This window comes from Aspergillus tubingensis (assembly GCF_013340325.1).
Source record: "Aspergillus tubingensis WU-2223L DNA, scaffold_9, whole genome shotgun sequence".
Taxonomy (NCBI): domain Eukaryota; kingdom Fungi; phylum Ascomycota; class Eurotiomycetes; order Eurotiales; family Aspergillaceae; genus Aspergillus; species Aspergillus tubingensis.
Genome location: NW_023336283.1, coordinates 26958 through 40627, shown reverse-complemented (window position 1 = coordinate 40627; position 13670 = coordinate 26958). Strand labels below are relative to the sequence as shown.

Here is a 13670-nt window from a genome sequence, read left to right as displayed (position 1 = left end):
AACCATAGCGTCGCTCCCATAGCATCTTGTTACCATCTATGGATCTTACCGCCCCCGTGGCCTGTTTGGGCTGCCGAGAAAAGCATCTCAAATGCGACGGCAATCTGACGGGCTGTGCTCGCTGCCAGTCCTTGGGGCTCACCTGCCGCTTCGTGCCCTCCCGTCGTGGTCGCAAGTGTCGCCCAGCAGCACCAGCAGCAGTTCCCCACGACACCACCAGTCTGCCCACTCCCAACTCCAGCTCCAATTCAATACCGGTGGATCCCATCTCCTTCTCAATAGGTCCCTTCGGGCAATGCCACACCCTGGAATACCCGCAGCATGCGGGCTCCATGGCTTGCGATCAAGGGCTGCAGCTGATCTCCCTATACTATCTCCACTTTCACCAAGCCCACCCGTTCCTGGCGCCCATGCAAGTTCTGCTCGAGTCGGAACCCCCCGCATTCCTGCTTGATATTATGGAGTTCATCAGCCTCCATTACTTGTCCCCGCAGCTGTTTCAGGACAGCAGCGAGTCCCTCGGTCTGGCCGTGCAGGCTGCGGAACTGACCATTGAGAAGGTGCAGGCCTTCCTGCTCCTTGCCATTGTGCATCACGGGCGACAGCAGGCCCCTGACGCCCGCTCATATCTGGGACAGGCCCTGCAGGGTGCACTGGACCTGGGCTTGCACCTTCGGGAGACCTCGGACGCCATCTGTGCGGATGCTCCCTTCCAGGCCGAGAGTCTGCGGCGCACCTGGTGGGAGATCGTTGTGATCGATGTGCTGCTGGCGGCTGTCCAGGTCGATGGGGTTTTGCAGTTCCACATGGAAGAAAACCCCACCACGCCTCTTCCTGGTGAGCTGGATCAGTATCAGGCTAGCGACGTCATCTCCGACCCCAACCCTTTTCCGTCCACCCTGGCGGATCTGGAACAAAATGCTCTGTTCTGCGGTGATGTGGAATTCTCCCCGGGGGCTTACCGCGTCGAGGCTGCGTTGATGCTTCGCAATTGCCTCCGAGCCGGCCAGACGCACGTCAGTGAGGAGAGACTAGACATACTGAACGCGGCCAACATTGCCTGGTTCCATCGACTGCCGCCACGCCAACGGTCCATGCTTCAGCTCAACGGGGTGCAGGATGAGCTGATGACACAAGCCATGATGTTGATGCACTGCGCCGCCATCTATTTACACTTCCCACGCTCCTGTCTGCTCGCATTCCTGCCCATCACAGGCCAGGTGATGTGCTCATCCCCGGCCTTATTCGTCACCAGTACCCTGGACCCTCAAGTGCACACCCACAGGGTTATCGAGGGGTCTGTTAGACTGTCTCAGCTAGCCGCCTTGTCCACCTCAGTCGTCGGCCATACTCCTTTCTTCGCCTGCACCCTGGTTCTCAGTTCCGTCATCCATGTTGCCGCCATGTTCAGCGAGAGCCTGCATAGGTCTGGGACAAGCCAGCAACAATATCTGGCGCTCAATCTTGGCGTTCTCAAGTCCATGGGTCAGACATGGCCCATTGCTGCCGCTGCCACGCAACGAGTGCGTCAAGCGATGATCGAGGTCCAGAACGCCGTTCCACGAAATGCTAATTCGTTGCTGGAGGGATTTAACCCGTCTGCCTGACACATAGCCATGTATTCAGTTAAGAGTTATCATGCCACGCCTAACAAAAAAGTGATCTTCTTTGATCTATAAGGTAGGTGACCTTGTGCTCCCGGTAAGCGTGCATTTCAACTTCTGAGCATCCTCCATTTACTACGCCTTTCCCAGTATGTTTGACAAGCTCCAGAGGGTTATATCATTCTGATTTTCTGCACAGATACCCGCGCTCAAACAATGTGCCCTTGGCGACCCCTTCTCCCGACCAATCGCCCCGCATCATTAAAAGGACCCGGTAGACTGGTTTCCAGCTATTTGGGCACATGTCGTGGTGAGAAATGGCTTCCGACCCAAATCGTTCCTAAATCAAGAAGTCTCCCAAGCAGACATAGTCCGCGCGTGTGGGATCATTCCGATAGGCGCCAAAGGCAAGGGCCAAGAAATCAGAACCTCGGGGACATGTTATGATGGGCAACCGAGTAGGCGATTAAGTGAGGGTCTCGAACGTGTGCTGGACTATTTTGTCGGAAAGGTTGTAGTCAGTGGTTCTATTCCGTCCTTGTTGCAGAGCTTCTGAATGCTCAAACGCAGTGGATACGTGTTGGCGTTGCTCGCCAACACGGGGTACAATGTTATATAAACGAAGCGGAGGATGATGAATCTGCAGGTGTGGTATCATTTTGTCAATCAGAGGAGTTTGTCCAAGGGTCCAAGCGCTGCCTGATAAGCCAGTCTCGTCGGCTCTACCGTCATCCCCGACACTTAAATGGATATAGGCAGATTAATTCAAGGGAAGAGCGCCATGTAGCCACCAGCCCATCTATCAAGGTAAATTCTTCAGAGACAATCGAGGAGATGCTTGAGGACAACAGACTTTCCGTTACCCGTAGCTCATAATCTGGCACTGGGTTTATGATGGCAAGGTAATCTAGCCCGTGCGCACACACATATGCCCATGGATTAAGATGAAGATCGTCCTCGACTGCATACGGGCTCCATCTTCGGCCCCACTGTTGGATCTGCACAAGACCCTGAAATGCAAGCTTAGCATACGGTGCCCGCGGGCTCCGTTGCGCCTAAGGCTTCCTCGGGATCTCATTCAACGGCATGCATGCAATTACTTCCCTCACAGATGAGAGGCAGCCAATGCCATGACGGTCTCCACCAGCCTTGCTGGTACCGCTAGCGGTCTTTCCAATTGAGCTGTGCCTCTCCACGTCCACACAATTCGGGATGTGGGGGAAATTGCAAGCAGCTGACAGCAAAATGGTACTCACCCTGGCCAAGCAATATACATTAGTGACTCCAAGAGGTCAGCGCTCATCACTTCTCGGTGAAGTTTAACACCGAGCCTTTACTCCTCATACACAGAGAGCGAAGTGATCCCATGTAGAGATCTCGGTGATTTTCTCACCAAAATACACCGAGATGTTTACGAGAGGTCAGCAGAACGACAGCCTGTAGGCTCTAGGGAGATTGGGAACCGAGAAGCCGTCGGACACGGTTGATTTGGGGGATAAATAGAGGCACGACACCAGTCCCAGAATGAGCATCATCAGCCATCTCTCATTCTGTCCTGTCTATAAGCTACTCTCATTCTGACCGCGCAAAATGGTCAACCTACTCTCTGCCTTCTTCCTCCAAGCTGGCTTTGCCCTCGCTGCGGCGGAGTACCTCAACTGGACTACGTACAGTGCCAATGGAGTTAACCTAGGCGGATGGCTTGAGCAAGAAAGCACTATCGATACTACTTGGTGGGCCGAATATTCCAAAGGCGCGGACGACGAATGGGGCCTTTGTGTAAACCAAGGCTCTCAGTGTGGTCCCGTTTTGGAGAGAAGATATGCGACCTATATCACAACCTCGGATATTGATAACTTAGCAAACGCCGGCGTGAACCTTTTGCGTATCCCCACCACGTACGCCTCTTGGGTCAAAGTGCCCGGGTCACAACTGTATTCAGGGAACCAGGTTTCGTTTCTGAACAACATTGCGACATACGCTATCACTAAGCATTCCATGCATGTCATCATTGATGTACACTCGTTACCCGGTGGAGTAAATGGTATGGCATTTGGAGAGGCAACGGGACATTATGGATGGTTCAACAACCAGACAGCGTTGAATTATTCTCTTCAGGCGATTGACTCCGTCATCAGCTATATTCAAAACTCGAACCATCCGGAGTCCTTTACCATTGCACCCATCAACGAACCTGTGGACAACACAGATATGTCAGCGTTTGGCAGTCCAGCAGCATTATCGGATGAAGGTGCAGCTTGGGTTCTGAAATATATTCAAGCAGTACTGGACAGGGTCGAGAAAGTCAATCCGAATATACCAGTTATGTTTCAGGGTAGCTTCCGAGGCGAAGAGTACTGGTCATCGAAATTCTCTTCATCCGCTAACCTGGTCTTCGATGTGCATAACTATTACTTTGCTGGCCGGGGAGCAACAGGCCAGAACATTACCACATACATCTGTGCCGATGCAGAGGATGGAGCGGGTGATGGCAAATTCCCTGTGTTTGTCGGCGAATGGTCAATCCAGGCACAGTATAACAACACCTTGGCTGACAGAGAGGAAGCTCTCAACACCGGACTTTATGCTTTCGCAAAATACTCTCGAGGAAGCGCCTATTGGACTGCTAAGTTTTCGGGGAATGCAACCGTCGACGGTCAAGGTACACAGGCGGACTACTGGAATTACATGACCTGGATCAATAACGACATGATTCATCCGGATAAAGCTTCTGAGGTGTGCGCATAGAAGAGTCCAGTTCGAGGAAAACTGCATATCCTGTGGCCCGTCGAACATATATCATTTTGCACATAAATTATCTCACTATTAGTGCGAGCATGAGGTCCGTGACGGTCGACTTCTCATGTGCTTAATATTGAACCAGCTTGTTGCGCACAATGTAAAGGCTTCATATAGTGGGATACTTAGCAAATAATGCTATAAAAGTATATCCCTCAGCAACTGCCTGACTTTTATCTTGTTCTGTGTCTGGTGTAGTCCATGATAAACGAGGCAATAGTATTTTTGTGGTCTAAAGTACACGGTACGGGTATCTCTAGGCTTTGCGAAAAGGATATCGATTGTAAAGGGCCATAATACATTTAGTCAACAAGTTCAGGGGTGGTAATTGATGCCATAACGTGTATAGAATCGCCAACTAGTGAACTAGTGGCCTAATTCATCGATGATGTGTTACTGAACCTTGCTGTTCTTCTATCTAGCACATCATCTCCCAGCAGACATGGTGTCATGTACCCTTAGGTTGTAAGTCCCTATTTCTTGTTTCTCTGGCGCTTGATGGTGCTTGCATTGGCAGCCTGGATCATAAGCTGCCGTTCCTGGTCCGATAAGCCATCAATGACCTCTTTGACTCCAATAAGCTCTCGACTCTCAACTCTTAATTCCCTCAGCACCGATTGGACCCGAAGCTACCCGGTTATCACATGATGGATGCCAAAGCACGACTTTCGAAGCGCATCAACAAACCCCATGCTGTTGTTTCATTATCGCCTCCGACTCCGACCTCAACAACCATGGACTGGGATCATCTTTCGGAGGAGTATAATGACAAGTTGTTTGCTGGCTAGCTACAATTGCTTTCCCAGCAGTCCCCTGCCTTGCCGTCGAGACTCGCAACCCAGAAGCGTCGTGGCACTGCATGGATAGCTGATGTCTCACATTTTACCACGGGCGCTTACAATATTTGCTGCATTGTTACCTTTGAGGATGGATTCCGTGCACTCGTTCGGTTCCCAATCCTAGGTAGAAGCCAATTTCGGACGGATAAGAGTCGAAATGAGGCTTCAGTGATGAAATTTCTATCTCAAAATACCGCGCTCCCTGTCCCCCGCATTCTTGGAATGGGCCGATGGGGATGTGGCCCTTACCTTGTCGTAACTTTCATTGAGGGAACGTTGTTGTCCAACCGCCTTGGGAACCCAACAATCCAGTCGCCAAGATTAAATCCAAATGTTTCCGACTCCGACATTCAAAGTGCCTATCGCGTGATGGCGCAAGTTATCTTGGAATTGTCTAAACCAATCTTTTTGTTTATTGGAGCTTTGGAAGAGGGTTCCCAGATGTGGACAGTAGCTCAAAGGCCACTGACCCTCAATATGAACGAACCGGTGCGCGTTGGAAATCTTCCTCCTGGCATATTTGCCGAAGGGACATTCAGTACCGCGGGCGAATATTTCGAGGAACTCGCGAGTCAGCAGCTTCTCCACCTTCAATACCAACGGAACGATGCTGTTAATGATGAGCAGAATTGTCATAAGAAAAACATAGCCCGCTGCCTTTCTAGGAAAATTGCCCGGGAGTATAAAAAGCAGTGGTCGGGTCCGTTCCATCTTTACTGCGAAGATTTGCGTCCATTCAATGTACTTGTTGCAGGACAAGACTTTCCACCCACTGGTGTTATTGATTGGGAATTCACTTACGTTGCGCCTGCCGAATTTACCTATACTGCACCCTGGTAGCTCCTCTTCGAGAGCCCCGAAGCTTGGGAGTCAGACTTGCATGTATTCTTGGCACGGTATACACCACGCTTGCATCTCTTCCTCAATGCACTCCGATCATGCGAGGACGAGATGATCCGAAAGGGTGCATTAATAGAGTATCAGCGACTTTCAGAACGCATGTCAGAGACTTTGAATAACGGGCTTTTTAGTTCTGCCTTGCTGCTAGGAAAAGCTACATGTTTGATGATATCTATTGGCAATTTCTTGACAAACGACATTTTGGACAGGGATCTCTTGAAGACGGGCTTTCGCTTTTGTCACAGGAGGAGTTGGACGGACTCAAGATGTTTGTTTCTTCGAAGATGCAACAAGCCCGTGAGAACCGCTTGGACGAACATATGTCGATTGACAAGCTTATTGATCTTTAATGCTAATCCCACTACTAGTCTTTCAATGCATGGAGCATATGTCACCTGTTATCCGATTGCTATATTCTACCGTGCTTTGGATCTTCAGGACCTCGGAAAGTTCTGCTGCGAATCTACGTTTACCCACCACAATATGCGGTGCCCCAAATTCTTCAACTTGATAAAAGCTATCATACAGACCTGTCATATAGGCTGCAACGGAAGTAAGATCCTGGTTATAGGTACTGCCATTAGGCGATGCGATTTGATACAACCTACTTTTAATACATGTTCAACATGAATAATATATGCTCTATGTAGTAATAGACTTTATACCCGCTGAGGTCCAGGAACATTGCGTAACTGCTGCTTTCACCAGCCGTTTTGAATGAGCCCTATATATGAATGTACTACCAACATGCTGTAGGCTAATTATCTACTATATAATAAACTAGTCAATGCCGTCGTCGATGATGTGAAACGGCAGATGCTGACGGGAGACCACCCGCACCATGGAGATGTAGGAGGGTTGAGATGGGAGTAGCACCCGGGTAGAAACTCGTCGGCATGGGAGGAATAGTGAAAGGGCTCGTTGATGGCAGATCAGAGGTAAAGTCAGCTGCCATTGTTGGCGCAGCATAGGACCTGTCTTGTTGTTAGTAATTCTGGGTTGAAATGAACTACGAGGTAGTCACGTACGGGGTGGCAGTTATAGTCTGTTTGCTGGTAAAAGTCTTTAAATCTGTTGTTCCCTTTGCACTAGAGAGACAGGCCCCATCTCCATAGGCATTTTCACACAGCCAGACCACATAGCTGGTGTCGTTGGCCCAGAGGTTCACGTTTTCGATGGTAATATCGTAGCATGGGACGTCAGAGTCACACTGTAGACGGATCACCGGTCGTGAGGCGCTAGCGGATTTCCCGTGCCAGTTCTATTTATTAAAACAAATTAGGAAGGATATTGTCAGAAATCTGGAATGGGACCATGCACTTACTCGGAATGTGAGGCTGGACACTTGAACTCCTACAGAACCTCGGTCGTCCCCCCAGGCCTCGTCTATGGCTAGCGGGTACGGACCGCCGTGAACTATGACATTCTCCCAGATGATATTTTTAACAAGTCCATCCCCATTGTTGCTTTTCAGGAAGCACGCATCTGCTCGATTCATGTAGAGATTGCGGTAGTGAATGTCAGAAATATTGGTGCCTGTGCCCAAGGAGCCAATGGCGGTCCCACCACTTAGGTTGCAGTAGATATTCTCGATCAGATAGTTGTGCGCCGGAGACTTGACAGTGACACATTCATCGCCGTTGCTCACTTCAATGTCATGGAACCACATGTTCTCTCCCCATACATCGATGGCATCCGTCGCTCCCACTGATGTTACGCCGCGGATCAAGATGTTATAAACCTCTCCACTGGAGACGGTATCAAAGACGATGTAGTAAGAGGGCGAGTCCACAAGTGCAAATCCATGCACCGAAAAATTGCTAACCTCTTGGATGCGCAGGAGCCTCTCGCCGTAGCTGTCATTTTGCAAATATTCGTACCCAAAGCCCTGAATGGCCCCGCGGGAGTTGCCGCTGAAGAATTCGAAGTCGTTACAGTCACGGATCAGAATCATCTGATACGATCCGCGGTGTCCGCGCATAATCACACCGTCAAGCTGAATTGCAGAGGACTGGCCGTGCTTGAGCTCGATATCCTCGGCCAGCGAGTAGTTACCAGGTGGGATGTAGACCAGCCCCCCCACAGAGCAATTTCCCCAGGCATCGAGCAGGGGCTGCGAAATATCCGTCTTACCATCTGCGAGAGCTCCGTAATCAATGATGTTGCAGGTTTGATTCCTGGCTTTAGTGCTGTAGTCCACTAGTGGACCAACGGGACCAGATAGTTGCGCCCGTGCCAGAGTGGCCGAGAACAGGATATATGGTAAAATGCTGGCTCGCATGATGACCTCTGACCATCAACAGACTATCATGAGCAGTGATGGTGATCTCTATATCCTCCACGAAATTCGGGATTGATTGATGGAAGCGTTCGGGGGAGCAAGTAGTACATAAGTAGACATACAATCAGGGGGCTGAAGCGCTCGCTGGTGACGATCGCACCCTAAATGTGAGGGCTGCGCGTCAAATTAATTAAGGGACAGCGCTATGGGCGGGCGATGACGAACCAAGTGGAGATTGGCGGGGAAAAGCAGGTAAGCGAGCCAAAACTTTCCGATTCAGTAAATGGACCCTGCTTTCGTAGCCGTCCCTCATCATATGTGCAAGGCCTGTCATGGTGGCCCCTGGAAACTCTATCCAGTGAAGAGGCCATCGTTACGCTTATTTAGTCTCCATTCATCCCACTGGCTCTAACATGACTAGCGGACGGCACGGGTCCTACGCGCAAGGGTATATGGATCAGACCACTCGTTATGTCTAACAACAGTATCAGACGTCGTAATACAATTGGAGCACAAGCACAGTTCCTAAATGACAGCATATACGATTTAGGTCACGATGGGATGACAAAGAAACGGCGCAGCAGGAAACAGTACACGAAAAGCTCCTCCAGCCACTGCTCAGCTTTTCCTAATCAGGTGATCACCTAGCGTTGTATTCCAAGTATATCTACTCCATATTCTCGTATTGTAAAAGGCTTCAGAAAGAAAAATCGCACCAAATGTTGGTATTGTTACCAATCAAGGGGATCTCAACTGGTGAAAATCATACGCATATCCGATTTCCAGTGGACAGGAAGCGAGGGAAGCATGACGGGGATGGAGCCCGTGATTGAACCCCAAACTTGAACATAACACCTGTATAATGCAGTAATGGTCGAGGACTTTGAGGCTTTTACTTCTTATATATATGGGAATAAGAGGGTGGACGTAATTTGGGAGTCTAGTGATCTTAAATATCTCTGTCGATAATATTCCTCGTTATCGTTGCCAACCAGACAGTTCCTCGGTCGTATGAATCGTTACTACAGAAGTACGATTGGCATGTGGGCCATTGCAGGTGAGAGGGGGGGAATCATGCTTCATATCCTCAAAACGGAAGATTGATCATCATTTCGTCAGACGGCCTCAATTTTCATAGATTCTACCCGCTTCTGGGTATTGCAGTATCGATCTCGAACGTGTGGAGACCCTGCACCAGTTTAGTAATGCTTACAACCATAGGGACTTGGAAGTAGAGCACGTTGAAAGGCCACGTTTATTTTCCAGTCGAATATGCATTGTTCACATTTCAAGGGACGTCCTTAGTATCCGAAATATTATGTCTATGATTGAGTCAAGAACAGAAGTACAGATTGAAGCTGGTTTCACCTGATCTTTGCTACTTGAATTTGATGAACGGATGGCATGGGTGCATCTTTACTAGTAAGTTCTCCTAACTTCATGTGGTTGTAGCAGCAGTGCACGATTATATATAATAGATAGTACGGTGAATATCAAGCTCGTAACTCAGGCCTTGAGACTGCGAGATCCTAGTCTAGTTATGATGGTGCATTATTCATAACAGTGCTGCTGAGCAAATACCAGCACCACATAATGAGTATCCCTAAGAGGAGAATCCCATGTTCAAGATGTCAAACCTAACCAATCTTTGCGTGGAGGATGGGAACTGCTAGTCACGTGATCTACTACCTGAGTCATGCAATCATAGGGCCGGCAATTGGATCGGCAGTCGCTTCCATTTGTAGTTCACGTCACGAGTCAGAGGAGTTCCATAAGTCTTCACCAAACGCCTCATCCTCTGGTAAGTTTTGATCTTCTTCAATATGACTTCATGAAAACATGTCGAACAAAGCAGGCTGGATCAAGAATCCCCAGGGGACAATTCAGATCGAGCCTGTAGAGCAATGGGGTCCTGGCCGTGGGGAACTGTTGGTACGGGTTGAAGCAGCCTGCTTTAACCCCATTGACGCCAAAATCCAGAGGTATCGTGCCCAAGTACCCGCCAGTCGGCCGTCAAACTAAGAATCCAGGTTGGATTTATTCCAATCTCAGTATCCCCTCATCCTCGGATTCACCTTTGCGGGAACGGTAGTCTCTACAGGGCCCGGGATAAATTCGGTGCAACCTGGCGACCGGGTGGTGGTGGCTCGCTGGGGCCAGCAGGCGGGCGAGGATCCCCGATTCGGTGCCCTCCAGATGTATGCACTGGCACTTGAGCAGAACACCCTGCGATTAGACCCCGAGACCACCTTTGCTGATTCCGCTGGTCTGATCGCCAATCTGGCGACCGTGATCTCCGCCCTCACAATCTACATGGGTCTTCCGAAGCCTCCAGTCGCCGGCACGAAACCACCCACGGGAAAGAAAATTCTCGTCTACGGCGGTTCATCAGCAGTGGGGAGCCTCGCGGTCCAATACGCGACGGATGCTGGATATGGAGTTGTTACTACCTCGTCCGCGGCCAACAGATCCATGGTGGAGAAACGCAACCCGACGCATATCATCGATCATAGCCGCCCCGACGAGGACGTGATCCGCGAAATCCGGGAGAATGGGCCTTACGAGGGAATCTTTGAAACAATTGGCTCCACCACAACAACCCAACGCATGGTGGCATTACTGCGCGAAACGGGAGGCCGGTTCTTTTCAACCAGCCCTTCCCCTGGGGATGAGGCCATCCCTGCAGGTATAGAAAAGCTGTGGGCCGGATATTCTGAGACACTCGTATCTCAGGCTGCACATCGCAAATTGCGCACATGGTACATGGACGCATATCTACCGGCTGCGCTGAAAAAGGGCTCGATATGGCCAAATCCGGCGTTGTGGCTCGAAGGAGGGCTTAACTCCGCCCAGAAGGCGTTAGACCTCCTCTATGAAGGTCATATTAGCGGCCGAAAGGTTTTTATCAACCCACAAGAGTGAGGAATCCGTCATTCCGGAGACCATGTAGCATCCTATACTCCGGGTTGATACACAGTACGACTCTGATGCGACAGTCGTTAGGAATTCGTGCCTTTGAATAGTAGATCATGGGCGGGACTCATATAAGAAGTCCTGATTATGTTGCGAGTAAACAGCAGAAATAACATCATTCGACAAGCTCGCCGAGAAGAAACCAGCCCTGGAAATTCCATTAAAAAATCAGGCCCGTACCTCATATACATATGAGATAGATGTGAAGTTGAAATGGCGGATTTGTCCAGACTGCGAAAATAGCTTGAAGGAATATTCGTCCGGATGAACAAGACACAGATCCAACATTGGATAATGAAACGCGACTTATTAGAAACCTTCTTCCGACCCAGCACATAACCAGCTACTTAGTACCGTGTTTAGCGACACCGGGCGCTCCTACCATGTTCGCCCAACGAAAGCCAGTATCTCAGTCAACAAGAAAACTTCAGACTGCTGAACAGAGCAGAAGATATGTAATACGCCAGATATTGGTGCGACGCACGTTTCCAACCGAATAATCAATATCATTAAGGGACCAGTTATCATTGGAATCAAGATGGCCGTTTCAGATCCCACTGACAATACAAATCACCAATTGACCACTCATATATTCTCATATATTCTACTACTAAACTACATCTAGCTTGCTGCAATGGCTTGTACGATAACTCATGGTAAGCTAACTGTATTTCGATCACTTGTCTGTCGTAGTACATCCTTTTATTTAGGTCAAAAGCTGCACGATCTCTTTCTGCCCCCGCCAAACCGCAAACCGCAAGGCCGTCCAACTCTTATTCCCGGATACCATGGAGACATCTGCGCCGGCGTCCAGCAAGAGTCGCACAATATCCGCGTGGCCACCTTCTGCCGCTGCTGCCAGCGCCGTGTAGCCATTGTACCGGCTCCCGGGAGCGTTCACATCCGCCCCGGCCGTCAAGAGCCGACGGACGGTGGTGCGGTGACCGTTCAAGGCCGCGCCCTGGAGCGCCGTAAGGCCATGGTATCTGCAGGGTGATGCATTCACATCCGCACCCACATGCATCAAAAACTCTACCATCTCATCATAGCCACCCAGCGCCGCGGCCTGCAGCGCGGTCCGACCCCGGTTGTTGGCGGGGGGCGCGTTGATTTCCGTAACAGGCTGCTGTTGTAACAGCCATTGTAAGATCGCAAGATGGCCTCCCTCCGCTGCGGCCTGCAGGGCGGTGCGCCCCACGTATTTGTGTGCTGGATGTTTGACGTTGGCGCCTGCGGCAACAACTAGATGGCGGACGATATGGAAGTGGCCGGTGCCTGCGGCGAGGGTAAGAGCGGTTCGGCCGCCGTTGTTGCCCCCAGGAGCATTCACATCGGCCCCGGCGGCTAAGAGTGCCTTGACCACGGCAAGATGACCGTTGAGCGAGGCCGCCTGGAGTGCAGTTTGGCCGTAGTAGCCTCTGGGGGGCTCGTTGGGGTTGCTCGCTGGCTGAGACAAAAGAAGCTTCACATCGGGTAGATTGCCCTGCGCGGCGGCCAGCTGAAGGGGGGTCCAGATTCCCTCCTCGTCTGGTTCGTCCAAGGAAGAAGGCAGTCTTCCGTGCACTAGACTTGAAACTTGTGAAAGAGTCATTAAGGGGCACAAGACGTCTCCGTTGTCAGGATATGCCCAGGGAGCAGATTCCTGCGAGGTCTGGCTTTACACAAACTAGTGCTTACGCGGTTATCACGGCATGTTAAACGAGCAGGTCAAGGCAAGGCTTGATTGCATCCCCGCCCCTGGAAGTTCATGGCTGATAAGCCCCAATATGCATGACCGCGTATTACGGATGTAACGGGCGGAGCATTGTATTAAACATGACTGATTACAGGGCACCGCCAGGAATCTCCTACCTCTGGCCCAGTCCAAATCTCCCGCAGCCCACAACAATTTCGATTTCCCCGTTATCAGCATCCTGATGCTGGAAGCCATGTTGATCTCTCCAAACAATTGTGACGCCAATAGCGATAAGGACATTGAATTGTCTCTCCGTCCGCTGGCTTGCTGAATGAAACGAAGACAAGGATTACATCGTCAACAGTAACAAGGATATTAAGCCTTCTTTGGAAATATGAAAATGCTCGTCTACTTTTCGAAGGCTTCCTCGAGTTTTCCCTGGCCGTGGCTCTGATAAGAAAAGCAGGGAATTCACGCAAAACGGATGTCGTCGACCAGAGAAGCTTCCGTCCAATGTGTAGGCATCACCTGGCCACCATCTATGATCACGCGATTTTCAAATGTCTTGTCTGTACTGATGCTAAAGCTCTGTGTTTGCC

At 50.3% G+C, this 13670-nt stretch overlaps 5 protein-coding genes across 5 annotated transcripts; 3 read left to right on the top strand and 2 right to left on the bottom strand.

The window, feature by feature from the left end:
* Nucleotides 1-38: 38 nt before the first annotated feature.
* Nucleotides 39-1607, top strand: AtWU_08087 (Zn(II)2Cys6 transcription factor; the record flags this gene model as incomplete). Its single annotated transcript, XM_035503195.1, has 1 exon — nt 39-1607. The coding sequence occupies one exon, from the start codon at nt 39-41 to the stop codon at nt 1605-1607; it is 1569 nt and encodes a 522-aa protein (XP_035359088.1).
* A 1587-nt stretch (nt 1608-3194) lies between these two features.
* On the top strand, nt 3195-4352 carry AtWU_08086 (putative cellulase; the record flags this gene model as incomplete). The annotated part of the gene is made up of 1 exon (XM_035503194.1): nt 3195-4352. One exon carries the CDS (start codon nt 3195-3197, stop codon nt 4350-4352), a length of 1158 nt encoding a protein of 385 aa, XP_035359087.1.
* A 2574-nt stretch (nt 4353-6926) lies between these two features.
* Nucleotides 6927-8423, bottom strand: AtWU_08085 (rhamnogalacturonase A precursor; the record flags this gene model as incomplete). The annotated part of the gene is made up of 3 exons (XM_035503193.1): nt 6927-7116; nt 7171-7403; nt 7467-8423. The coding sequence occupies 3 exons, from the start codon at nt 8421-8423 to the stop codon at nt 6927-6929; spliced, it is 1380 nt and encodes a 459-aa protein (XP_035359086.1).
* Nucleotides 8424-10262: 1839 nt separating this feature from the next.
* On the top strand, nt 10263-11345 carry AtWU_08084 (zinc-binding alcohol dehydrogenase family protein; the record flags this gene model as incomplete). The annotated part of the gene is made up of 2 exons (XM_035503192.1): nt 10263-10405; nt 10454-11345. The coding sequence occupies 2 exons, from the start codon at nt 10263-10265 to the stop codon at nt 11343-11345; spliced, it is 1035 nt and encodes a 344-aa protein (XP_035359085.1).
* A 757-nt stretch (nt 11346-12102) lies between these two features.
* AtWU_08083 (ankyrin repeat domain-containing protein) lies at nt 12103-12987 on the bottom strand (the record flags this gene model as incomplete). Its single annotated transcript, XM_035503191.1, has 1 exon — nt 12103-12987. The coding sequence occupies one exon, from the start codon at nt 12985-12987 to the stop codon at nt 12103-12105; it is 885 nt and encodes a 294-aa protein (XP_035359084.1).
* Between the last annotated feature and the right edge of the window lie 683 nt (nt 12988-13670).